Raw genomic sequence first — 27,689 nt, 5'->3', positions numbered from 1 at the left:
AAATTAACTTCTCCCACCTGGTGGGGGTTTCAGTATGATTTTAGATGCTATCCATTCCAAGGTAGTCTCCCAACCAGGTGTTAGTGTCCAAAAAGTTCTCACAAAGAATCGGCACAGAAGACATCCCCAGTGGTGTTGATTATGAGCAGGAGTTGGTCTAGTGTAAGTTGGGAATAAAGGGTCAGCACCTGGTTTCAGGACTTAATGAAGCTCAGCTTCTTGATGTCTCATTGATCAGTGAGAGCCAAAGTGACAGGTAACAAGTGGATTTATTTATAGGGAAACACACTCCACAGACAGAGTGTGGGCCATCTCAGAAGGTGAGAAAGGCCAAAATAAATAAATTTATTTTAAAAAAATTACTCATCATATCAAGAACCAGGAAAATCACAACTCAGATTTAAAAAAATAGACAATCAACTGATGCAAAGACCAAGACAATCAGATGTTAGAATTATCTGATGAGGATTTTAAATTTCATTATAAAAATGCTTCAACAAGCAATTACAAATTCTCTTGAAACAAATGAAAAAATAGAAAATCTCAGCAAAGAGAAAGTATAAAATAGAACTAAATGGAAATTATGGAACTGCAAATTAACAAAAATAAAAAACTCACTGGATGGGATTATTTTAGAGTTTAAAGGACAGAGGATAGAATCAGTGAACTGGCAAATAGAACAATAAAATTTACATAACATGAGACTGAAAAAAACATGAATAGGGCCTCAGGGCCTTGTGGAATAATAATAAAATATTTAACATTAATTTCATTGGAATACCAGAAAGAGAGGAGAAAGAGTGTGGGGATGAAAGAGTATTTGGATAAATAATGGCCGGCAGTTTATCAAATTCAGTGAAAGAATTAAACTTTGAGATGCAAGAATCTAGGAAGCCCAAACAGGGTAAATTCAAAGAAATCCATAACACAATACATCATAATACAACTTCTGAAAAACAAACACAGGAAAAACAAGACCTTGAAAGCACACTGAGAGAAACTAGCCAGAAGAAAACCAAATTAAATGACAGCAGATTCCTAATCTGAAACCATGGAGGGCAGTAGAAATGGCACAACACGTTTCCAGTGCTGAAAGAAAAGAATTCTCAACCACAAATTCTGTATCTGGCAAAACTATCTTTCAGGAATGAAAAACAAATAAAGGCATTACCAGATGAAGAAAATGCAAAGAATTTGTGGCTAACAGACTGATCCTTAAATATTGGCTAAAGGAAGTTTATTAAACAGAAAAGAAATGGTAAAAGGATTCTTGGAGGATCAGAAATAATAAAGAACAACGAAAGAGTAGAAATATGAGAATATACAATAGATTGACCTCCTCATGAGTTTTTTATATATCATATTTGATGATTGAAACAGAAATTATAACACTAATACTCAAGACAATGAAATTTAAAAGTGAAGAAAGTAAAGAGACCCAAATGGAAGTAAGATTTCCGTATGTCACTCAAAGTGGTAAAATGTTGACTGATAGACTGATAAGTCACATATGTATATCGTAATACCGAGAGCAACCACACACACACACACACACACACACACACACACACACACACCACCACACCACACCACACACACACAAATGAAACAGAGGAAATCTGAAAGTGAGTCAGATTCATGCATGGGATCAATGTCTACCATTGAAAGAAACAATAAAGGGTATATTGGATCTTGGGATCTCTCTGTATTTTTTATTACAACTGAATGTGGATCTACATTAATCTCAAAATAAAAGTTTAACTTAAAAAAAGAATATTACGAAAAGAAAGAGAAATTAGGAGGTACCAACCTTTCCAAATACTGGAACATACTGTAAAATAATAATATTCAAAACAGCAAGGTATAGTATTAATATAAAATAGAGAATTAATAAGCTAGCATCAAAAAGGAAAAAAATAAATCAATGCAATTTACTGCATTAAGAGTAAAAAGTGAAAATATAAGTTATATAATTATCTCAATAGGTGTAAAAGAGTCTTTGACTAAGTGTAAAAATGCCTTTCACTAATACCCCTTTTGACAAAGCTGTTAGCAAACTAGAAGTTCAAGGGAATTTTCTCAATCTGAAAAAAGAACACTTACCAAGCACATTGGGACTTCCCTGGTAGTCCAGTGGTTAAGAATCTGCCGTCCTGGGACTTCCCTAGTGGCGCAGTGGTTAAGAATCCACCTGCCAATGCAGGGGACATGGGTTCGTGCCCTGTTCCAGGAAGATCCCACATGCTGCGAAGCAACTAAGCCTGTGCACCACAACTACTGTGCCTGCGCTCTAGAGCCTGCGAACCACAACTAGTTAGCCCAGGTGCCACAACTACTGAAGCCCCTGCACATAGAAACCATGCTCTGCAACGAGAAGCCACCAACCACAATGAGAAGCCCACACACCTCAATGAAGAGTAGCCCCTGCCCGCCACAACTAAAGAAAGCCCACGTGCATCAACGAAGACCCAACACAGGCAAAAATAAAAATTAACTAATTAATTAATTAATTAATTTTAAAAAAAGGAATCCACCTGTGGGTTCAATCCCTGGTCGGGGAACTGCAGCGGGGCTACTAAGCCCAAGTGCCCTGGAGCCCATGCACCACTACTAGAGAGAAGCCGCAACGAAGAACACGTATGCAGCAACTAAGACCCGATGCAGCCAAATAAATAAATAAAATATCTTTTTAAAAAATGGTGCATTATAAAAAGTTATCCTCTGAGATTAAGAACAAGATAAGGATACCCACTATCATTACCTCTATTCAACTTAAATTAATGACCCTAAGTAGTGCAATAAGTAAAGAGAAAGGAATAAAGGGCATAAAAATTTAAGAAGAAAAAGAACTCTCATTTTTCATAGATGATATGATTGTGTGTATAGAAAATCTTAAAGAATCTTCAGGCAAACTATTAGAATAAGACAATAACTAGAGTTCACTAGAAACAAGTTTCATATACAAACCAACTATATTTCTATATACACACAATGAACAAGTAGAAAAATAAATTTAATATATACTATATTAATTATCATAAATGTCAATATCTGGGGGCAAAAATCAAACAAAGGTTATTATAATCTCTACAGTGAAAGCTACAAAGCTCTCTTGAGAGACATTAAAGACCTAAATAAATTCAGGGGATACTATGTTCATGAGTTGGATTACTGAATATTAGTAAGATGTTAATTCTCCCTAAATTGATCTAGAGCCCATGCAATTTCAGTCAAAATCCTAAATTTATAAGAAAATGCAAAGGGCCAAAAGTAGCCAAGTCTATCTTTTCTGCCCATTCCTTCCTACAAACCACAATAAAGGCTCTTGTTCACATTTTACCCTGCTGCTTCTGCCTCCTGACTCAGCCTGGTGCGTCCCTATGTGTCCCCGTATGGTGTGGTGTGCCCCCTTCTCTTAGGAATTGTAACAAACTATCTTTTCAATAGCAGGGATCTCCTGACCTGTTGGCCTCACCATACCTGTATAATAAAACCTATATTTTAAAACACAATAAAATGAATGAACTAAAACTATATACGATGATAATAATAGTAAATCTCACAAACATGATGTTATGCAAAAGAAGGCCATTATAAAAGAGGCCAGAATAAGTGCGTTAGACATCAGTAGTGTTTCCGTTCATGAGTGTAATGACCAGAAGGGGGCATGAGGGAGCCCTCTGGGGACACTGGTGATGTTCTGTTTCTTGTAGGTGTTGATTGCATGGGTGTGTTCAGAAAATTCACTGTGATTTATTCATGATTTAGGCACTTTTCTATATGAGTGTTACACTTTAGTTTATGTTAGAAAAACCACTAGGAGTCAGCCACAACTATATTCAGAATAAAATAAGAACATTCCAAAACTGGAAAGAATAAAAATAAATTATCTAACACTTTATATCATAAGTTTAAAAATTAATGATGAAAAGAATACTAGCAGCAAGGAGACAAGAAGGAAAAACAATCAATTAGAGTAACATAAAATGCAACAAAATTGGTTAAATAAATCAGAACTAGTTCTTTGAAGAAATCAATTTAAAAAACTTCAGTCAAGTCTAATCAAGAAATAAAGGAAGACAACACAAAAACACAATAGTATCAATGAAGAGAAAGATGTTTCAACAGGTAGATATTTTTAAATTATTTACAAATACTATATTGAGCTTTAAAGAAACATTTGAAAATGCCAGTGTTTTCTAAGATTTTCTGTACAGCAGGTTACTAAAAATGACTTGAGGAAATGTAGGAACCAGAAAATAAATTTTTCAAGATATCTAAGTAATAGCTCCAAGACCAACATCTAGCCCACATAATTTTACAGTTGAATTTTTTTCCAACTTTCAAGAGCTCTGTACATACAAGGGCAAAAGAATGAGCAATTAATTCCTCATCCACATCATGAAGGGAGTAAACCATAATACAAGCTGAACACAAGCATCTGAGAGAGAAACTATTGGTCACGGTCACATATGCATCTAGGTGGAAAACTTCAACTGCAATAACAAAAAAGCAAAACAACCATTATATAAAAACAGAAAGCCAGGGCCAACTCCTGGGAAAGTTCTCCCCACCTATAAAAAGGAAACACAGAAAAGAATACCCCCTTCTTCCCTGTGCTGCGGTCCTTCTGGGTATGGCAGTTGGAACTGCCACAGCCATCCTAAAACTATGAGGAGAGCTCAGACTCCGCCCTGTGGAGAGCCAAGAAGAAAGATGAAAAAGACCAGAGCCTTTGATCTGGGCACTGATCATCTGAAGTGGCCAACCCTGGAGCCACCCTAGCTCCAGGCCTCTTTTCAGCTGAGATAATAAGTCTTCCTTATTCCTTAAGCCACTCAAAGTGAGCATTGTAACTTGCAGACAAGTACATTCTAATAATATACAAAGATGAATTACATTTAAGCAGAGGAAGAAAAGAGAGAAAAGAGTCTTAGAATTTTTTTAAAATCACTGAGGAAATGCATACAATTTAGTAGAACGTATGATAAATACGACATTCAAGTCCATGGGGGAAAGGAAGGATTACTGGATAAATGACAGAAGGAGCCAGTACTAAAAAATATAAAAGATAGGCCATAACCTCACAATTTACCCCAAATCTAATCCCAAGTAGATGGCAGATTTCATTGAAATAAAATCAAACCATAAAAATACTAGAAGAAAGTATGGATGAAGAGTATCTACTTTGCATACTGGGTATGGCTTTCCAAAAAAATATAAACACATACATTTTTAAATGTCTCTATGTGAAAATATTTTAATTCAGAAGCAAAGGACAGGGACTTCCCTGGTGGCGCAGTGGTTAAGAATCCACCTGCCAATGCAGGGGACACGGGTTCGAGCCCTGGTCTGGGAAGATCCCACATGCTGTGGAGCAACAAACTATTGTTGTTGTACCTGTGTACCACGACTATTGAGCCTACGCTGTAGAGCTCACGAGCCACAACTACTGAGGCCCACGCATCTAGAGCCTGTGCTCTGCTACAAGAGAAGCCACTGCAATGAGAAGCCCGCGCACCGCAACAAAGAGTTGCGCACCCTTGCTCACTGCAACTAGAGAAAGCCCATGTGCAGCAATGAAGACCCAACACAGCCATAAATAAATAAATAAATAAGCAAGCAAGCAAAGGATATATGAGAACAACATATTTGACACAAATAACTATCAATTCCCTTCCAAAAGACAGGTTATATGAGTTGACAAGAAAAATTTCACTCCTGATATAAAAAAGCAAAGGACCTGAGGTATAATTTACAAAATGTGAAATATATATGACCAATGATCACATTTTTAAATGTACAATCTCCTAAAAATGCAAATTTAGTAGCATTTTTTTCATACTGTTACCAAACTAGCAAAAATGTTTAATATATCACTCAATTTTTGAGTATAGGATATAACAGAGACTTCCATATATTACTGATGGATGTGTAAATTATTAAATCTTTCTATAATCAATTTGAAAATATGTACGTATCAAGTACATCAAGAACCTAAAATTATTATTCATGGCTTGGTAACTCCACTTACTAAAAAAAGTTAAAGAAATATAGATGTAATAAAAGTATATGTATTTTGGATATCTGTCACAATACTATTCTAAAATAATACGGTGAAAATGCCTAAAGATACATCATATGGAAAGATAAAATTAACGATGGCTCCCTATAAGTTGAGTAATGTGTTTCCACTAAAAATAGTTGTAAAGAATAGTTAAAGAAGTGAGAAAATACTCCCAAGACAGAATTAAGTGGAGAAGTCAGGATGTAAAATTTATGTACAATAAATAGCAATTCGATTAGTATACATATTACTATCTCTATGTGCAGGATGATGGGAAAAAGAAAAAAATAAAAATAAGTAAAATGCACCAGAAATGCTAACAGTATCTATTTCTTGGTTCAGAGATTATAGCTGACTTTTATATTCTTCTTTTCATTTATCTGTATTTTCTAAACATTCTACCCTAAATGAGCATGTATCGATGCTATCTTCAAAACGAAGAAATGTCACTTAAAATGAAATATTTAATCGTATCTTTTCTTTATCCCTTTACTCAGATGAAGCAGCAGTGTTTGTTTTGGGTCTCAGCTCTATCCAAAGGGTTCCGCACAAGGGTTTGGAAGGGTTGACATTTTACTTGGGAAATACGCTGCAGGAATGCTAATCCACGAAGAGACTGAAGTTTATTTCTCTTCTGTGACTCCCTGTGCATGGCCGGAGTCTCTATCAGAGCAGCTTAATAGACACTGCACAATTTTCAGGCTGGCTCCTCCCAGCCCACCACCACTCACTGCCCACTGCCCCTTCCCCATTACTGAACCCACTGCGAGGCTCCTGGCACTGCGGCAGGAACCACCAGGTAAAGGATCCCACCTGGGCTCTAAGAGGCAGCTCCTGCTTCATTACCAGAGCTCTCTTGTCCGCTGGCTGATACCCCTTCCTCCTGGCCTCACTGCTTGGAGTTCCTGGACCCTGGGTCTGTGGGACAATTTGTAACACAGTGCAGCAGACCTGGGTAAGAATGTTAATGATGCACTTCCAAGCCTGGGGAGGGCTGGGGTCCTATAGCATGACAATCACTCCATGATGAGCAATTATTACCTGTGAATTATTTTCACAGCAGCCACAAGGCCCTGCTGGGGCCATGACATCAAGAGAGGCATTTGATTCTTGTCCAAGCCAGCTTTTATGAAGAATCAAAATTGACAGAGAAGAGAGAAGAAAAGTCTTAAACTAGTAAAGGAGAAGGAAGGCCTCCCATCTCCCTGGGTAACTGCTGGAACAGGGAGGCTGGGCCAAGGGCACTGGTGGAACTTCATGTCAGCAGGCTCTAGAGCAATGGGTAAGGACTATGGGGCCCTAACGCTGGCCGGAGGAGTGAGGTGGGCGCCAGCGGAAAACAGGCTGAGGGGAGTGCGGGAGTCACAGAACTGCATCATCCTAAATTCAGAAACGATGTTCCAGGCCCTTTGCCACGCATCCCCCCACACCCACCCCAGGAAACCTGGCTTCCAGTCCCAGCGCAGCCACCTGCTTGTTGGTACCACCTAACTGAGTCTCCCCAGGCTCTGGGCCTCAGTTTCCCAAATGGAGCTGCACAGAACACCATGGAGAGGCTGGGGACCAGGGATACCGTTCGGGTGAAGCTCGAGACCCCCTGCCCCAATTCCCCACCATCGTAACCACTGCATGTCTGCTTCCATGACGGTTTAATATATTTGGGTTGCAGTAAGGTACTGCTGCAACAGATTTTCTAGGACTAGAGAAAAGCTGGAAAACCACTGGGCTGAATCCTTTCTTAGTCTCTTGGTCCTAACTCAATTCTACTCCATGGAAAGCAGCATAAAATAGTCCCTTTCTCTCTCTCATCACACCGGGGTGTCCTTTGTCCTGGAATGTCAAAGCATAAAGCAGCTTCACAGCTTTCCAGATGCTTCCCGCCCACCTCCCTACCCTCCTGCCCAAGGAGACAGGCTAACCTCCACCGAGCTAGTGAATTAGGTGGATGGTGCCCGTGGGAAATGAGGTTCAAAGGGCCTTCAGGCATCTGGAAATTTTCCCAGAGTTTCACTGTACCAGGGAACCTCGTTAGTGGAAAGGAATAATTCCCCCACAATGGAATCTTTAGGACAGAGAAGGGCAGACATCCTCAGCAATCATGTCATGGAAGAATGTTTCTGCTGGGCTGTGGTTCACGTTACATTCCAGGCAAGTCATGCTTGTGGAGAAGACGATAACCATATTTTCCTTCCTCCATTCATCGTATCAAAACAGTCCTAAAAACAAAATCTCATCAGAGGTGAAGCCCCCAACTCCCTCTCAGCCCTTGGTCTTTATAAGGAGCGGAATCTGCCCCCAGGCATGGAAGGGGGGATGGGCACTGCCCACCATGCAAAGCCCTGCTCCTGTCTCTGGCCTCAGGCTTTGGCACACGGGTGTGGAGAGAAGCTGCCTATCCAGGGCACCTGCAGGCAGAAAGCCATGCTCTAAGCCTCCCTGTGCCTCTGCTCTTGTGGGATCTGGGGTAGATACTCAGAGAAGGTGTATAGATAGCTCCAACCGCCCGAAGCTGATGGCCCAGGCCACACGGGAGAGCGCTCACTGCCAAGTGCTGCATGAGGGTCATTACTCTGGCTGACCACGAGGTTCCTATTGTTTGCACCTTCCATCTGAGAACATGAAAATTCAAAAAAAAGGGAAGTGGCTGCAAAAGCTCAGGAGACCAGAGCCAGGAGCATCACAAAGGCCACCATGTCAGGGAGACCACGTGCTGTGATGCATCTTTGTCCATAGTAGGTGCTCAGTGGTCCCTCCTTGGCTCCCTCTTGTCCCGTGCTTTAAACAACTTTCCCTGCCCCCACCTCTGGAAACTTTCCTACACGTGGTCTCCACCAATCCCATCCCAGCTCACGTCATAAGCTGAGGACATCTGCAAGGACAAACCCATGGGACCCTCCTTTGGAGACTTCCGTCCGAACAAAGAGCAAGCCAAAGAGAAAAGTGTAGGGCTCCAATAGGAACAAGCATGGGTCCCCAGGACAAATATTAAGCCAAGTCCTGTGGGAGCTGGACAAGACTTTCCAGCAAAGCCTGCCCCTGGCGGGGTTGCTTGGTAATCACCCATGCCGGACAGCTCCAAGCGGAACACAAAGATGATTAATATTTTGCCTGGAGTTACACAGCAAGCGGGTGACAGAGACCTTTGATTTTGCCATCCCACACTCCCTCAACAAGAACACGCTTCCTGGATGAGATAATTTAATAAGTATTTGTCCAGCACCCTGCAGTGAAAGGTGATCACCCACTCCTTCCATCCTCTGGAGGGGCTGAGTAATCTAGACTCTTGATGCCTCTTAATCTAAAATGTCTGGGTGACTCACTCTCCCCGAGAGTTCCCTCCAGGGTATTCACTTTAATAAAACATCCATTTGCTCCTTAATTTAAACGATTCCTCTAGATTTAAATCTCAAAGAAACTACTTGGTTTTTGTTTTTTTTTTTTTTTTTTTTTTTGCCGTATGCGGGCCTCTCACTGTTGTGGCCTCTCCCGTTGCGGATCACAGGCTCCGGACGCACAGGCTCAGCGGCCATGGCTCACGGGCTTAGTTGCTCCGCGGCATGTGGGATCTTCCCGGACCAGGGCACGAACCCGTGTCTCCTGCATCGGCAGGCGGATTCTCAACCACTGCGCCACCAGGGAAGCCCGGTTTTTGTTTTTGTGTCTGTGTTTGTTTACTGTTGTTTTTCAATATAGATAGATAGATAGACGATATATTCATATATTGATACCTATCATCTTTTCAGGGACCCCCTGACACTGCTCCACCATGAGAGCATCCTGCCGTCAGTGCAGCTGGCTCCTCTATCCACAGAGAGATGCAGCTGAGGGGGCCTCCTCAGAGCTGCCCTTGCCTCCTAAGGATGACTGACCTTTGCACTGCCTTTTGTGTGTCTCTGAACCCTAACCCTACCATCACATCTGCTGCCCACCCTTAACTTTATTTTTAGGTTGCCCCAATTTCCCAGCCCTACCCCTCCCAGCCCCATCTTCCACCAGGAACCACAGCTCAGCTGTGCCTTTAAATGCTCTCCTAGACCCATGCCACTCTGTCCCAATGCGCTCTCCTTGCTTCATCCTGAACCCCCCCAGGCCTTGCTTTAAGGCACCCTGGGCCTGAATAGCAAACATTTGCTATGGTAAATCCCATTCCCTGCTTTCCAGATAACTTCTCCTTAACAGAGATAAGCTGCCAGGCAGACAGATAACAACTGGGATATGCAGTTATTAGGGCAAATTTTAAAATGACAAATGATTACATTTAAAAATAAAGCCCACTTGAAAATCAGCTTCCCTTCCAACTCAATCACATTCAGACCTCCTGCTCAGCAGCTCCTTACACCGAGAGATTCCAGCTCCCATTGGCTTCAGGGTATTGGAGGAGCGTTGCCATGGCAACACGGAAGGCCTAGACACCTGAAATGGGAAGTGGAGGACACAGTACCTCCCCTCTCTCAGGCACCTGGAGTGGCCAGCATGACCCCAGTCAGCTGCCGAGGCAGGGAGCCCTACGGCCAACATTCCCACCCAATGGGGGGACCTTGGGGTTAGAGCTGAGCTAAAAGAAAGTGAAGGGGGGTAGCAAAGGAGCCAGCAGGCAGGGCCTGATTTTCTAGAACCTCAGAGGAAGACTTGGGGATGAAGGCAAGTACTGTGGCAAATATGAATGGTCACTGAGGCAGGCAGCTCCTTTCATACCAGAGTGACTGAAAGGGCTCCCTGGTCCTGGTTTCCCCTTGCCAGGTGGGAGTCCCAACACAGGCCAGTTTCTATTGTGGCCATGAATGACCCAGACCAACGCTGACCACCCATCCCCAGGCTCCCACCCACTAAACCTCACAGCTTTGGGCATCCCTAACAGACATCACAGGTCATCTCTGACACCCTTGACATTGCAGGCCACACCCTGGCTTCCCAAGGTTTCACACCATAGTCACTAAACCCCTTTCTGATGCCACAAACAATCTTCTGAGCTCCCAAATGTCATCAAAGCTTGGGTGTCACCATCGCCTCACAACCAATTATTGAACTTCTTATTATTTGACCAACTCATGACTATACTTTCTGTCACAGAACGGGCTGAAAGTCCACCATCTCCACATCACAAATGGACCCCCAGTCAACCCAGCCTCTCCCTAGCAAGCCAGGCCACCTCCCCATGTTTTAACTGATGAGGGCTCCCCCGTGCTTTCTAGCTCTCACACCCTCCATGACTTCACACATGCATCCTTCCATCTGGTCCTCAAGGAGTACAGCCAGAGAGTGCCTTCATCCAGATTCTCAGTACCCCAACATCATGTAACCCCTTCCTGCCCCTCTGCTGCCCCCAGCCAATGCTAGAGGCCAGGCTAGAGGGCTCTCTATTAGAGGTTTAGCCCACCTGCTGAGAACTCACCATGTCCTTCATCTCCAGTACACTATCATTCATAGAGACGTCTCCTCTCAAATGTATAGAAATGTGTGTGTGTGTGTGTGTGTGTGTGTGTGTGTGTGTGTGTGTGTGTATGTGTGAGAGAGAGAGAGAGACTGCAGGAGCCTCTGCCTGAGTCCATGCCAACCAGCTCATGCTTTAGTGCTTTCCTGATTAGACAGAGCCCTGTGACCCCTTTACATCATGGGTGCTCCCATATCTGGCTCCAACAAGCATGTGGTCTTCCTGTGCAGGCCACTCGTGGGAGAGCATCCCTGGAGAGCCAGCAACTGCGCTTACCTGCACCCCTGCTATTGGCTCCACACCTACTCATAAGCACCGCATCTGAGGTCCCTTGCTGGATAACTGTTCCATCCCCTTGCTTGCCACACTGACCTCTTGGTCCTAACACCTTATTTGACTCTTGACTTCACAGGCCTCCCCTTCAGTTTGGGGAGTTCCAACTCTGGGTAAAGGCGACCTCACCAGACCTCAATTCTGAAAATCCCCCCCATGGGGTGGGGAAGAAAGAGACAAAATATCACTGAAAAGAGTCCCCAGGCCTGCCACTTGCATCAGCACCAAAGGCCACCCTGAACTCTGCGGCTCACCTGTCTCTCACTTGTGTCTCCAGCGGGCGCCTGCACTGCCTGCTTCTCACGCTCCGCGGAGCTCATTTTCTGGCCATGGCTTTGCCTCACTCTTGGATCGGGGACGCTCTCTGGCCATAACCTCTGCCTCCTGCCTCAGTAACAGTCACACCTGTCCCCGACGTTGGGCTGATTTCAGTCACTCCAGGAAAACACATCACCCCTTCCGGCCTTGTCCAGGACCACAAGGCTGGTCCTCCAGGCCCAAGCAGCAGGACCCACTGGCACCAGATGCCCCTGCTGTACTCAGAGCTCAATTAGTGGCACTTTCTGTCCGAAACCCCTTGGAGCCTCCTCCCCACCATGCCCCACGAACACCAGCATCAACAGCAGCATCTGCAGAGAAAGACTGGAGAGGGGACTTCCGTGCCGGTTAACATCTGCTTGGAACACAGGCCCAACGCGTGGCAGTAGGAAAAGCAGGAGATGCGCGCCCCGATGCTTACCTTCCGCATGTCTTTGCCAAAGGTCTCGCTGTAGGTCGTGCCCAGGATTTCAAACTGCACGTAGGGGTTTGAGCTGTCTTCCCGAAACTCCATCACCCCTGTGAGACCAGTGATGTGGCCCTGCGAGAGAGAAGGAAAAACCATGAGAGGGTAGGGCAAACGTGGACGGGTAGGGGATGGAATCCCAAAGGCAAGGAAGAAAAAGGAAGTGGTCGCCAACATCTGGGAAACAATGGATGCATTGCAGTAAGGCAAGAGGTGCTGGCAGTCCTGGGGCCTCGGAGCAGGGTCAACACTTCTCAGGCCCTTGCTCACAAGGGAAGCTCCTAGGCTTGTCCCCATCATTCATGCCAATGATATGATTAGAGCATCTGCTTTATGCCACACACCGTGCCAGTCCTTAGATTAGAGAGGGGCAGCTTTTGTCCCTACCCTCCTGGAGCTTACAGTCTTTCACTGCAACCTGCTCTAGGGGCTCACCTCAGCCTGAGCCAAGAGGGAAGGCCAAGGTCAGCGAGAGCCATCTCACACAGGTGGTGGAAAGGGGCAGGGCAGCGAGCGTGAGCGTTGGAGGCTAAAACCCAGCTCAAGTCCTGGCTTTGCCACCTTGGGCAAGTCATCTCCCAGCTCCCAGCTTCGGCCTGGAGTTCATTAGACCCACATCACAGAGCCTGCAAGGGCCGAAGGAGAAAATGTGTACAAAGCGTGGTGTCTGGCACACACCGGATGTAGGGGCGTGCCAGCCCTGTGCCTCTCTCTGGTCGCTCTGTGGGCTCTGGAGTAGCAGATGGCAGAGGGGCTGAGTGAGCCTGTGCTGAGCCCTTCTCTTTTTTCAAGCCTGGGGTGGGGGATCACATCCAGCCTTGATCTCCCACAGACTGTAAGTGGGGAGAGTCCCAGAGATGAGCTGGCCCCAAAGAGGCCCCCGCTCGGGCTTGGGCTGCAGCAGATTCAAACCAACATCAGACTTCCATTCACTGCTATGGAAACCATGCAGAATTTACTGTGACTAAGACTCCTGGCACTATAGATTTCCCTAAATGTCTTTTTGAAGCCTCTCAAAGCCAATTCACTCTAACACATCTTCTGTGGATTACCCAGTTCACTTCAGATCCAGTCTTTTGATGGATTTACTGTCACACCTAAGCATATAGGACACATGATGTCCTACACGCTAAGGTATGACACGAAATCCACCAAGTCATAGGTATGCCGATGTACGCACAGGGATGCACACACACATGCACCCACACACACAAGGTGAGGTCCTGCTGAGTAGCACGTGCACTGCCAACTGAGACAAACTCTCCTGGGGACAGCGGCAGCCTGCAGAGTGGGGTATCTGGCAGGCATGAGCAAGCTGGTTGCCTCCATTTTTCTACTTAACTTGTGATCTTGGGCAAGTTACATAACCTCTCTGATACTAATCTCCTTATATAAAATGAAGATAATAATAACACGTATCCATGAACCCCAGCTCACCAGCACACAAATACCGGGACAGGAAGCGTGGCAAGGGGAGAGGCCTGGGAGGGACCTGGCTGGGTGACCACAGAAAGAGCTCAGCCTCCTGGAGTGGGAAGAGGGTGGGGGTGTGAGAAGGGGCTTGTCTTTGGCCTTGGCCTGGAGGGTACCCCTTGCACACACCTTTTTGATCGTGTCCAGCATGGACCTCCCTCCGTTCCACGGCTTGGTGGACTTGCGGATGCAGTTGAGGCTTGCCATGCTATGCCACTTCCGATCCTCCAGCTTCCTGTGGAAGGCGTTGGCCAACATCAGGACACTGTCGTATAGGTAGAGGTTAGAGATCTGCAAAGACAAAGATGGTGAAACCCTTTCCACTGGTGCATTTCCAGGGACAGGGAGAAACCAGTAGAGGACTAGAGTGACCCACGATGCTAACGCTGAGAAGTGGGGTCCAATACCTAGGCCATGATTTTTCGGCTTCCAGTTGGTCATCCAAGCACCCAGCCAGGTGCTGGAGTCCTGAGTAGAATCAGACCTGGCCCTGCTTCAGGAACTAGAGTAGGAGGTGGATCTGTACATCAACAGAACCAGTGCGATCAGAGCCATGACTGAGGCTTGGACACAGCTCTGTGTAAGACTGGAGGGGGGGGGGGCGTCACACTTAGGTAACAAAGGATGGAGGGAAGGATGGGTAGAAAGCTCAGTCTGGAAGGATTAGGATAAAGGGTGGGCAGCGTCGTAGAGAGGGCACCACATGTGAAGAGGCATGGAGGTGCAAAGAAGCTGGGCCAGGTAGAGGAGGTTCCACCAGCATTTTTGGCAAAGGACGAGATAGTAAAGATTTTAGACTTTGTGGGCCTTATCAGTCTCTTTTGCAACTGCTCAACCATGCTGTTCTAGCAGGAAAGCTGTTCCAAATGGTACAGACACAGAGGATATGCCAAGAAAAGTTTATTTAGAAAATAGACAGTGGGCCACAGCTGGCTGACCCCTGGGTTAGAGGGACTGAAAACAGTTCAAGATGTCTGCATCAAGGGGATAGTATGGAGGCAGGGATCATGACCTTGTGGGTCATGCTAAAGAGGAACAACATAGGTGGCTTTAGGATCTGTGCCTGAAATCAGATATGTGCCTTAGAAAGACCACTCTGGTCCCTGGACAAGCCTAGGGTAGATGGCGGCCTGAGTGACACTGGCAGCTTGTGTGAGATTCTGGAGGCCACGGAGCCTGCGCTGCAGTGACATCACTGCTGGCTAGGGGATGCATTTGGAATTTGCAACCATGAGCCTCTGAGAATTACTCCTTTGCTTAGCTGTCCACAGTAGAGCTGGATCTTAGAGGAGACACAGTCCCTCTCAGAACTCTCGAGAGCACGGTAGTAAGGGAAAGTTTGTAATAACAGTGAGAAAAGCGGCACCACAGTGGTGAGATGCAGGGCTGGGACAGGTCTGGGCCACCCTCATGACTGTGGTTAAGACCCGGATGGGTGTGAGCCTGGACTCCAGGGGTCACAAGAGCTCTTGGTGGGGAGGAGAGCAGCCCTGCTTCCCGAGGTTACCACCACCGCACCCCACCCCGCTCCTCCAAGGGGTTGTCACGGAGCACGAAGTGGCGTCGGGGGAAGTAACACCCACCCTCGGTCAGGTCTGTGACCCCTCACGGGTAACTGTTGCACAAACAACCATTAGCCAAAGTGGGTCAAGGGGATGATTCTCTGCACACCTCAGCAGCAAGGTGTCTGCTAAAAATATTTCAGAAAAACAAAATCGCCGGATATACACAGGAGAATGTGTTGGCCTCACAGGACTCCTGGGAGGATCAAATAGGATCCTTGGGCTGTGGGAAGAATTCCAGCCGCCTCCCACTGCTCCCCAGTATGTCCCTCACGCTCTCAACACCTCCATATCTTGTTCTCAGCCTGCAATTCCCTTCCCCACAAGTCTTAGATGGGATACCCCCAAAAAGCAGAGGCCCAGACAGGAACTTGGGTGTTAGGAACTGTCCTCTGCAACTGATATCAGAGGTGGCTTAAAGGAGCTGGTCCAGAGTATCACACACATCTGCTCCATCGTGCCCTTTCCCCAACTCATGCTAACCTCTGGGGGTCATCTCTGCTGTGACATGTCTGAGCAGAGCTGACCTCTTCCTCCATGGATGTCCCTGTGCTTGACCATTCCTGCACAGCCCTGTCCTTTCCACCCTCAACTGGTGTCCTTGCAGTGGGTACAGGGATTTTGTCACTAAGGCCTGCATGTCTGACGCCTCTCCATTCGGTAGGTGGAAGATGGCCAGGAGCATGCCTGGTGTGACCGACCACTGCTGATTTAAACAAGGTCCTCGGGCCACAGGGAAGCAGGCAGGTCAGTGCCTAGTGACCTTTTTCAGGGTCCTGCGCTACACAGGTGCTTACCTGACAGCAGAGAGAAGTCACTCCCACCACCGGGAATTCACCCCCTGTCCTGCAGGGAACAGACAGGACAGAACACTGTCTCCCACTCCTTGAACCCTGGGGGATCACTGCCTTGATGAGAAAGACAAACCCACTCCCTGCTCTTGTCAGCCCCCAGCTCTCAGGAGCCTCTACCACTGCAAAATTATTTCTGACATGTGTACCTCCCCTCTGAAATACAAACCAATAATGGAGGTGTTCTAAGAGGACGTAAGCCACTTAGAGTTGGCTTGGTCTTATTTTTTACTTTATTTCTTCCAAAAGTATAACTCAAAGCTGAGAGTCCTTGATGATGTGAAGATTTCTCTTCTCAAGACGTTTGTGGATCTCCCGGCCACCCACTCACAGCCAATACTATTCAACCAGCTGGGACCCTTTGACCCACATTCCCGCCTATACGTTCATTCACACACACACGAGGCAACACCTCCCCTGCAGTGGCCCAGACTAGCGCCCAGTGGAATTTCCTATTTTCCCTCCAGCACTTCTAGTCACAATAAATTAAAGTACTTAATTACATAAGTGATTCATATGATACAAACGTATGAATGCAGAAAGGTCTGTCATGAAGAGGAAAAAACAGGATGTGACTCAGAAGGGCCAAAGGAAGAACAGGTTTGAGCAATGCTCTTTTCCAGGTCTATATATTTTCACTACCTCTAGAACTCAGCACCAACCAAGACACACGGTTGGTGCTTAATGCATGTTTGATGGATGGATGCATGGTGGATGCGTGGATGAGTCTGGATGGATGGGTATGTGGGGGTGAGTGGGGAAGATGGGTGGATGGATGGATGGATGATGGATCTCTGCTAAGAATGTACACATTGATCTTGGTTCACAAAAAGAGAAAACATACAAAATAGCACGAAAAAGAGATTTTCTGCCTCTAACTTTGACTTGAGAGGGTAACTCCTTTGTTCAAACAAAAATCTGGTTCTCCTTTATAGCTTGCTCAGAACGTCTGCTTGAGCCTTCTTGAGTCAACTCGGAGTTGTTTCCATCTCTCCACTCACTCCTGCCCCTTCTCTTGTAGGGTGCTGTCTCAATACTTCTCCCTGCCTTGGCAGAAGCTAACAGTCCAGTACCGACCTGTGGCTACACGGTCTGCTCACCAACCCCAGCATCCTCACTTAGGTGACTTGCCAGGTCCACTGGTGGGTATACAAAGGGAGGGATGCTACCCTCACAGTCTGGCTGTCCAGAGAAGGGACTTTTAGGGGAAGAGATCAAGAACATATATAGAGTAAAAAGGCAGCCTCTGCTTGGGGCTCCCTCCAGGTCCTGACAAACGTAAGAAAAGCCTTTCCTCATGGTGGGTGGGTGAAGACCAGTGTCCCAGTGTCCCGGCTTGGTAAAGCCAGGACCCTGAGCCAAGAGGAGAAGTGTAGAAGGACAGAGGCTCTCAGCTGCATGGACCCTCACTCATTGCTGGTCTCGAGGGGCAAAGAGCCCAAGCTGGAGCTACAGGTCACAGGGTCAGAGAAGGGGCCCTGGCCTGAAAGAGTCCTTGCTTCTCTCCCTCACATCTCAGATGAGGTCCCGCACAGAGTTCACTAGCAAGAGACAGACAAGCAGAGCAGACACTGTCACCTCATCCCTCTGCTGGCAGAAGCCCTGGGCTCTGGCTGGCCTAGGAACACTGAAGCGCTAAAGTGACAAAAGACTGTAAAAAGCATTTCAGGTAAGAGCAGACTTGAGAAGCTAAAGAGAGGCCAGGTGTTGAGGCCAAGGGCTTGGCAGAGGAAAGACCCAGATGCACAACAAAAGACCTGGGACCAGGTCAGAGATGCTAGATGGAGTAAAGTCAGAGGCAGACAAGAGCCAGAGCTGGGAGAGGCTTTCCTGGGAGCCTGTGGCCTCCATTCTAAGTGGATACACAGCTGCAAGGGGCCCAGCTGGTTCAGTTAGCCACCCTAGAGATGCATGCTGGGGTCCCCTTTTGCTGTCATACAGTACAACTCTTACTCTCCCATGTGGGGAGCTTAGCTGGGGCCCTGGGAGGGTGAGCGAGAGCTTTGGATTCATCACAACCTGGGCCAGCTCCACTCACTGCTGAACCCCCAGAGTGGACAGCAGCACATGGGTACAGCACATGCCTGATAAACGCTCACTGTATGGGTGAACTGAACCTCCTCTTGAACTTACTTGCGAGGTGATGTTGAACAAGTCACTTAAAGCTCTTGCCTTATCTTGATGACAATAAAATACAGTGCGATCAAGTGGCCCTGGAGAGGTGCAGTGGGGCAGCCCTGATTTACCCGCCCTGTGAAATGCAGACGGTGATAACCCTGGATGCCTAGTACCATCCTGAGCTCTTTGCATGCATTTCTGTTTTGGGGGGTAACAGGGACAGAAAGGAATGGAAGGGGAAATGAAGGACCCAAGCAGGCTCCTGACTTCAATGTGGATGAGCTGAGAGCGTGTCCAGGGGTATCTCTGGCGGCTGGGGCCCAGCGTGGGTCTTGCACACAGAAGTATGGGGACTATCGTGAAAAGCAGTTTCTATCTTCCACCACCACTCACCCTCTCCTCCAATGCCCCTTGGTCCGAAAGCTTTTCAAGGGCAAGCAGGGGTCATATCTGGTTTCTGTAGCTTCTGGGTCAAAAGACTGAACAAGGATCAGCCCTGAGTCTCACATCCCCAGCGCTGCCTGAAATCTGCTCACCTGAGAGCATGTCCCTGGCTTCCTCCTGGCCCGGCAGCAAGGTCACGACTGCCATAGCCCCCCTGGGCCTGATCCGGGCCTTTCAGGTCTGCATGTTCTGAAGTGCTGCAGAGCTGCCCTTTGAGGAAAAGGCCACTTCTCTGCTCCCGGGGTGTTCTATAAAAGCTGCCAATACAGGAAGGCCCAGAGTGAGGGCGTCTACAATACCCTGACCCAGGTTCCTGAAAGGGAAGTGGCTTGGCCCACTTCAAAGGCCTGACATTTGCAACGCAGGGCTGGCTCAGCCACGGGAGCCTGGGGCGCAGCCAGTCCTGCAGCAAGACCACCGGGTGTACAGGGGAGAGGAGAAGGCAGGCAGGATGTGACTAGGGGCAGCTGCAGCCCAGTACCTGTGGGAGGTGCCATGCCCTGAACACTGTCACCGGCTGTCCGTCCCCTTCCCAGGCTTAGGGGTTTCACCCCTGGGGAAGCTTCCTAACATCCTCTCTACAGGGTCACTTCCCACGGCCACCGCATAGTTCAGGTGCCCTCATTTCTCCCTGGGGAGATGGTAACCCCTGGTTACCTCGTCTCCCAGCCCAGGCCCTCCAATTCCACCTTGCACCAAGTTGTCGTTCTCAGATGCACATCCTGCCCTGTCACAACTCCAAGGGCTGCACCCCAAGCCTCGGTGCCCTGCAGCTGCCCTCCTTGATGATTGATTTCCAAACACTTCTGGCCTCTCACCCCTTGACACAGTCACTGAATTCAGCCCCTGCTCTCCTTGGCTTCTTGGCCTTTGCATATGCCATTCTCCATAACTGGAACGTGCTACTAAATGGAGATTAAAATTCTCAATTTATTTGGAGTTTGTGAGAATTCGGAGAGACAACATTTGTGAAACGTCTAACATAGGAACTGGCCTATAATAAGTGCTTAAGGGATGTTTGTGGAATTAATGGATGTTGAATAAATAGTCTTAAATCTGCTCTTAGGAAAAAACACCGATGTAAACAGATGTCAAAGTGTCTGGAAAGAGGATGCCTCTTAGAATAGGAGTGACGGAAGGACAGAAGCCACCCTGGGAAAGGAAACAGGACCTCCACATGGGTATATTCCATGTGGAACTGCCCATCTGTAGTCAGAATCTGGGTTATGTGCTCCCATGAGATGGGGGCATCCTGGCAAGGCTTGCATTTCCAAAGTCAATACCTACATAAGAGGCAGGTCCTCAGGAGTTGAGGAAGATGGCAGAAGAGTAAGATGCGGAGATCACCTTCCTCCCCACAGATACATCAGAAATACATCTACACGTGGAACTGCTCCTATAGAACACCCACGGAATGCTGGCAGAAGACCTCAGACCTCCCAAAAGTCAAGAAACTCCCCACATACCTGGGTAGGGCAAAAGAAAAAAGAAAAAACAGAGACAAAAGAATAGGAACTGGGACCTGCACCAGTGGGAAGGAGCTGTAAAGGAGGAAAGGTTTCCACACACTAGAAGCCCCTTCAAGAGCAGAGACTGCAGGTGGCAGAGGGGGAAGCCTCAGAGCCACAGAAGAGAGCGCAGTAACAGGGGTGCGGAGGGCAAAGCAGAGAGACTCCCACACAGAGGATCGGTGCCGACCAGCACTCACCAGCCCGAGAGGCTTGTCTGCTCACTCGCCGGGGCAGGCGAGGGCTGGGAGCTGAGGCTCAGGCTTTGATCAAATTGGAAATCATAAAGATCAGATCAGAAATAAATGAAAAAGAAATGAAGGAAACGATAGCAAAGATCAATAAAACTAAAAGCTGGTTCTTTGAGAAGATAAACAAAATTGATAAACCATTAGCCAGACTCATCAAGAAAAAAGGGAGAAGACTCAAATCAATAGAATTAGAAATGAAAAAGGAGAAGTAACAACTGACACTGCAGAAATACAAAGGATCATGAGAGATTACCACAAGCAACTCTATGCCAACGAAATGGACAACCTGGAAGAAATGGACAAATTCTTAGAAATGCACAACCTGACAAGACTGAATCAGGAAGAAATAGAAAATATGAACAGACCAATCACAAGCACTGAAATTGAAACTGTGATTAAAAATCTTCCAACAAACATAAGCCCAAGACCAGATGGCTTCACAGGCGAATTCTATCTAACATTTAGAGAAGAGCTAACACCTATCCTTCTCAAACTCTTCCAAAACATAGCAGAAGGAGGAATACTCCCAAACTCATTCTTTGAGGCCACCATCACCCTGATACCAAAACCAGACAAAGACGTCACAAAGAAAGAAAACTACAGGCCAATATCACTGATGAACATAGATGCAAAAATCCTCAACAAAATACTAGCAAACAGAATCCGACAGCACATTAAAAGGATCATACACCATGATCAAGTGGGGTTTATCCCAGGAATGCAAGGATTCTTCAATATACGCAAATCAATCAACGTGACACACCATGTTAACAAACTGAAGGATAAAAACCATATGATCAACTCAATAGATGCAGAGAAAGCTTTTGACAAATTCAACACCCATTTATGATAAAAAAACCCTGCAGAAAGTAGGCATAGAGGGAACTTTCCTCAACATAATAAAGGCCATATATGACAAACCCACAGCCAACATCGTCCTCAGTGGTGAAAAACTGAAACCATTTCCACTAAGATCAGGAACAAGACAAGGTGGCCCACTCTCACCACTATTATTCAACATAGTTTTGGAAGTTATAGCCACAGCAATCAGAGAAGAAAAAGAAATAAAAGGAATCCAAATTGGAAAAGAAGAAGTAAAGCTGTCACTGTTTGCAGATGACATGATACTCTACATAGAGAATCCTAAAGAAATCCAGAAAACTACTAGAGCTAATCAATGAATTTGGTAAAGTAGCAGGATACAAAATTAATGCACAGAAATCTCTGGCATTCTTATACACTAATGATGAAAAATCTGAAAGTGAAATTAAGAAAACACTCCCATTTACCACTGCAACGAAAAGAATAAAATATCTAGGAATAAACCTACCTAAGGAGACAAAAGACCTGTATGCAGAAAATTATAAGACACTGATGAAAGAAATTAAAGATGATACAAATAGATGGAGAGATATACCATGTTCTTGGATTGGAAGAATCAACATTGTGAAAATGACTCTACCACCCAAAGCAATCTACACATTCAATGCAATCCCTATCAAACTACCACTGGCATTCTTCACAGAACTAGGACAAAAAATTTCACAATTTGTATGGAAACACAAAAGACCCCGAATAGCCAAAGCAATCTTGAGAACAAAAAATGGAGCTGGAGGAATCAGGCTCTCTGACTTCAGACTATACTACAAAGCTACAGTAATCAAGACAGTATGGTACTGGCACAAAAACAGAAATATAGATCAATGGAATAGGATAGAAAGCCCAGAGATAAACCCACACACATATGGTCACCTTATCTTTGATAAAGGAGGCAAGAATATACAGTGGAGAAAAGACAGCCTCTTCAATAAGTGGTGCTGGGAAAACTGGACAGTTACATGTAAAGGTATGAAATTAGAACACTCCCTAACACCATACACAAAAATAAACTCAAAATGGATTCAAGATCTAAATGCAAGGCCTGACACTATCAAACTCTTAGAGGAAAACATAGGCAGAACACTCTATGACATAAATCACAGCAAGATCCTTTTTGACCCACCTCCTAGAGAAATGGAAATAAAAACAAAAATAAACAAATGGGACCTAATGAAACTTAAAAGCTTTTGCACAGCAAAGGAAACCATAAACAAGACCAAAAGACAACCCTAAGAATGGGAGAAAATAGTTGCGAATGAAGCAACTGACAAAGGATTAATCTCCAAGATTCACAAGCAGCTCATGAAGCTCAATAACAAAAAAACAAACAACCCAATCCAAAAATGGGCAGAAGATCTAAATAAATATTTCTCCAAAGAAGATACACAGATTGCCAACAAACACATGAAAGAATGCTCAACATCATTAATCATTACAGAAATGCAAATCAAAACTACAATGAGATCATCTCACACCGGTCAGAATGGCCATCATCAAGAAATCTAGAAACAATAAATGCTGGAGAGGGTGTGGAGAAAAGGGAACACTCTTGCACTGTTGGTGGAAATGTAAAATGATACAGCCACTATGGAGAACAGTATGGAGGTTCCTTAAAAAACTACAAATAGAACTACCATATGACCCAGCAATCCCACTACTGGGCATATACCCTGAGAAAACCATAATTCAAAAAGAGTCATGTACCAAAATGTTTATTGCAACTCTATTTACGATAGCCAGGACATGGAAGCAACCTAAGTGTCCATCAACAGATGAATGGATAAGGAAGATGTGGCACATATATACAATGGAATATTACCAGCCATAAAAAGAAATGAAACTGAGTTATTTGTAATGAGGTGGATAGACCTGGAATCTGTCATACAGAGTGAAGTAAGTCAGAAGGATAAAAACAAATACCGTATGCTAACACATATATATGGAATCTAAAAAAAAAAAAAAAAAAAAGTCATGAAGAGATTAGTGGTAGGATGGGAATAAAACACAGACCTACTAGAGCATGGACTTGAGGATATGGGGAGGGGGAAGGGTAAGCTGTGACGATGTGAGAGAGTAGCAGGGACATATACACACTACCAAATGTAAATTAGATAGCTAGTGGGAAGCTACAGCATAGCACAGGGAGTGCACCTCTGTACTTAGTGACCACCTAGAGGGGTGGGATAGGGAGGGTGGGAGGGAGGGTGACAAAAGAGGGAAGAGTTATGGGAACATATGTATATGTATAACTGATTCACTTTGTTGTAAAAGAGAAACTAACACACTATTGTAAAACAGTTATACTCAAATAAAGATGTTAAAAAAAAAAAAAAAAAGAGTCATATACCAAAATGTTCATTGCAGCTCGATTTACAATAGGCAGGAGATGGAAGCAACCTAAGTGTCCATCATCGGATGAATGGATAAAGAAGATGTGGCACATATATACAATGGAATATTACTCAACCATAAAAAGAAACGAAATTGAGATATCTGTAGTGAGGTGGATGGACCTAGAGACTGTCATACAGAGTGAAGTAAGTTAGAAAGAGAAAAACAAATACTGTATGCTAACACATATATATGGAATCTAAGAAAAAAAAAAGGTCATGAAGAACCTAGGCGTAAGACGGGAGTAAAGACACAGACCTACTAGGAATGGACTTGAGGATATGGGGAAGGGGAAAGGTAAGCTGGGACAAAGTGAGAGAGTGGCTTGTATATAGATACACTACCAAACGTAAAATAGATAGCTAGTGGGAAGCAGCCGCATAGCACAGGGAGATCAGCTAGGTGCTTTGTGACCACCTAGAGGGGTGGGATAGGGAGGGTGGGAGGGAGGGAGACGGAAGAGGGACGAGATATGGGAACATATGTATATATACAACTGATTCACTTTGTTATAAAGCAGAAACTAACACACCATTGTAAAGCAATTATACTCCAATAAAGATGTTAAAAAAAAGAAAAAAAAAAAAGAGGCAGGTCCTCACATCTGTAGGAAATGGAAGAGAGAATTCAGCCATGAGCTCTTGACTGCGGCTTCAGCTCTTGAAAAACCCAGGCAGACATTCCTGGCTGCTGGATAATTAAAGACCAATCACATGAAGCCAGAGGACCAAGGATGGAAAGATAACATTTTTTTGAACAGTTAACACCCAGAATCCCCATTACATCAGTAACTATATTTTATTTAGGAAAATACCTGTGTCAGCAGGAGCAAAGGTTATCAGTAAAATTGTTAAGTTGATCTTCATGAGAAAATGAGGAGAATTTACTTTGGAGTGAAGATCCAGAGGGAGAAAAGAGAGGGTGGATAGGGAAAGGGAAGCCAGCAAGATGTGGAGAAAGGATGAGGCCCTGGGTGGAGGGGGTGGGGCTGTGGAGAAGCACACATGCCTTCTCCAGGGAAGACTTCAAACCTTAGAAGCTGTTTGTGCAGCTGCAATGCGAAAGTCCCACCTCAACCTCCACCGTATGTGACACCATCTCTGAGACTTGGATTTGTTGTCTTGTTGAAACCAGGAAAGGCATTGATTTTCCATCTGGATCGGTACTGGGTGGGGTAGAGGCAGCCCCATCAGAAGCTCAGATGATTTGTTTACTTCCTTACTGAGTCCCTAGCGGCAGGATTAGGGCCAGGAGTAATGAAAATAGAAGTCCCCTGTGAAATGTGCTGAGCTCTTCAGAAGACCTGTATGCGTCCAATCCTATCTGGACCTCAGGGGCCTGAGACCTATGCCCACCCCCATCAGGCTGGAAGGGAGAGGCCCCGGAGGATGACGGCCCTGCTAGGTCACTGGCTGTCTGCCTTCCCAGTGCTCTGTGCACGTTTCTCCACAGTAAATCTGAGAATTGAGGCAAGTCATATTAGGGTGCTCCAGCCTTGCCTCCCTTGCACTCCGGGGGCCCAGGGAACTGTTGTGCATCCACATTATCAAGGTATAAATCATCCTGGAAGGCAAAGGAAGATGAATGGAAGGCCAGGGTCACAGCCACACAGGCCAGCTGCATCTTGCCACCAGACCATTATCCACCCAACACCAAAGCTAAAAATGTGGGAAATGTGTTCATTAAGAAAGGCTGCATTTCCTCCAGGCTTCTAAAGAGCCCAGTTTTCTCCTGCCTCCATCATTAATCAAGCAAAGTAATTAATCAGTCAAAGTGCAGGGAGACCTCACAGAGGCAAACAGCAGGAACTGACCTCTGACCAGATCCTCAGACAGGCTCTAGCCATCCAGCGAAGTCAGACAAGCAGCCGGCAGAGGGTCCAGCTGGGAGGACAAGCTGACGCTCAGATGTCACAGCTTGAGAAATCCATCTCCAGGCGAGAGCTCTCTGCCAACCTGCTGCCAGCCCACCCGTCCTGAGAGAGGGCGCCACGGCCAGGCCTGAGGAGGGAGCGATGGTGGCAGGGGGCCAAGAGGATGGGGATCTCTGCTCATGTTGAATCCAAGAAGGGGGGAGGGGGGAAAGTTGTGGAGGAGCATTTGTTATAGCCGAGGCTCTGTGGACTCCAGTTGTACACATGGCCACCGACGGCCAGAACTAAACCAGCTGCACCCAAGCAGACCACCTGTTCAACTGGCCCTGACAAAGGTATCGATGATCACGCTTCCCCAGTCTGGCCCCTACATGTTCCATCTGGGTCTTTAGGGTGAAGAAAACCAGAGAAAGTGACATGAAGTCCAAGGTAGCTCTGATGTGAGGAGGCTCAGTGTTGTTCCAGAGGAAAGAATTCTACAGGCAGGTTGACAAAAAACTTGTAAGCTGGGGAAGAGTCCAGGAAGTCTTAAAGAAACAGGGATGTAAGGGGCGGGGTGAAATGCTTTAACAGATTGAGCGAGGAAGGAGTGATTCCATCTATCAAGCCATTCCACAATTTAAAAATACATAAAGAAGAGAAATTCCAACCTCAGGGAGCATTTTATAATAACACCACATTAGCCCCTGCAGCCTAATTCAAGGATAAGGCTTCACAGTGACCAGACAACACAGCTTCTCTCATTCACCTGTCCCGCCTTGGAAACACATCTGAATAGAAATGGGGTAACAATGTGACAATGTGTCGGTTAGGTCAATTATAGCCCTGAAGTTACCAGGCAATGCAGTTCTGGACACCAAGGATGCTTCTCTGACCAAGGCTACCCATGAAATCTGAGCAAAGTCTCGGGGGTCCTTAAGGTCTGGTTGTCACTTTTATTACTGGTTGAGTAAGACAGGCCCTAAACTAACTTGTCGAGAAAACAAGAATCAGAAACACCCAAATAAGACAGTGCTTTGTAGGGAAAAATAAACAACAGCACTGCACACTGGCAAAGGCAATACTTTTGGAGCCACTAGAAGCCACTTATTTAAGTACTTTTCTTCCAAAAGATGTTCTCTTTACTAAATAGGAACCAAAGTCATTTGCTATAACAGTGCCTGGTTGGCTCTGGAGCACAGAAAGCCCTGACCACAGGCCTAATACAAGAAGATGGAGCTTCTGAGGCCAGCTCAGTACAGAAGCGGAGAGATGAATGATCCTGTAAAAATTCCCTGTTTTTGATGGTCCACTTGAAAACTTCTAATCCAGAATTATCATCCCAAGAGCAGCCATCTGGGGGAGGAACTAAAGATGGACTTGAGGGTTCCATTTCCAAAAGGATTTTCATTAATTTTATCAAGACAAAGTTAATAATCCACAACATCAATGCTGTTTTTTTTTCTTCCTTCAGTTGCTTGTGCTAAACATGTTAGAATCTTCTCCATAAATCTCACAGCTAGAGGCTAGTAGAAATTAGTTTGCCTTCTACACCGTCATTAAGAAAGAAAGAAGTTGTAATAGCTACTGAGGAAACTTGAAGGGAATGGCTTGTAAATGAGATGAATCTGCCCAAATGGTTGTTGGGTTGGATGAGTAAATAAATCCACGTCTGCCTCTCGTCATAGCCCACACAAGGAAGGAGATGCAATGAATGGAGACAGATTGCTTTAATAACGTATTTT

The 27,689-nt window shown here is 45.6% G+C and overlaps 1 protein-coding gene across 3 annotated transcripts in view; it reads right to left on the bottom strand.

The window, feature by feature from the left end:
* Positions 1–27,689, bottom strand: part of GRID1 (glutamate ionotropic receptor delta type subunit 1) — a 679,656-nt gene that overhangs the window by 202,944 nt on the left and 449,023 nt on the right. For all 3 annotated transcript variants that reach the window (XM_067025226.1, XM_059053916.2, XM_067025227.1), the window contains exons 7-8: positions 14,218–14,379; positions 12,571–12,690 (exon numbers count right to left, since the gene is read on the bottom strand). In XM_067025226.1, the coding sequence (XP_066881327.1) occupies positions 12,571–12,690; positions 14,218–14,379 (282 nt within the window). The remainder of the gene's footprint in view (positions 1–12,570; positions 12,691–14,217; positions 14,380–27,689) is intronic.

This window comes from Kogia breviceps, chromosome 2, assembly GCF_026419965.1.
Source record: "Kogia breviceps isolate mKogBre1 chromosome 2, mKogBre1 haplotype 1, whole genome shotgun sequence".
In the NCBI taxonomy this organism is placed as follows: domain Eukaryota; kingdom Metazoa; phylum Chordata; class Mammalia; order Artiodactyla; family Physeteridae; genus Kogia; species Kogia breviceps.
The sequence above is the reverse complement of the archived record's forward strand: the minus strand, read 5'-3'. Positions and strand labels throughout refer to the sequence as shown.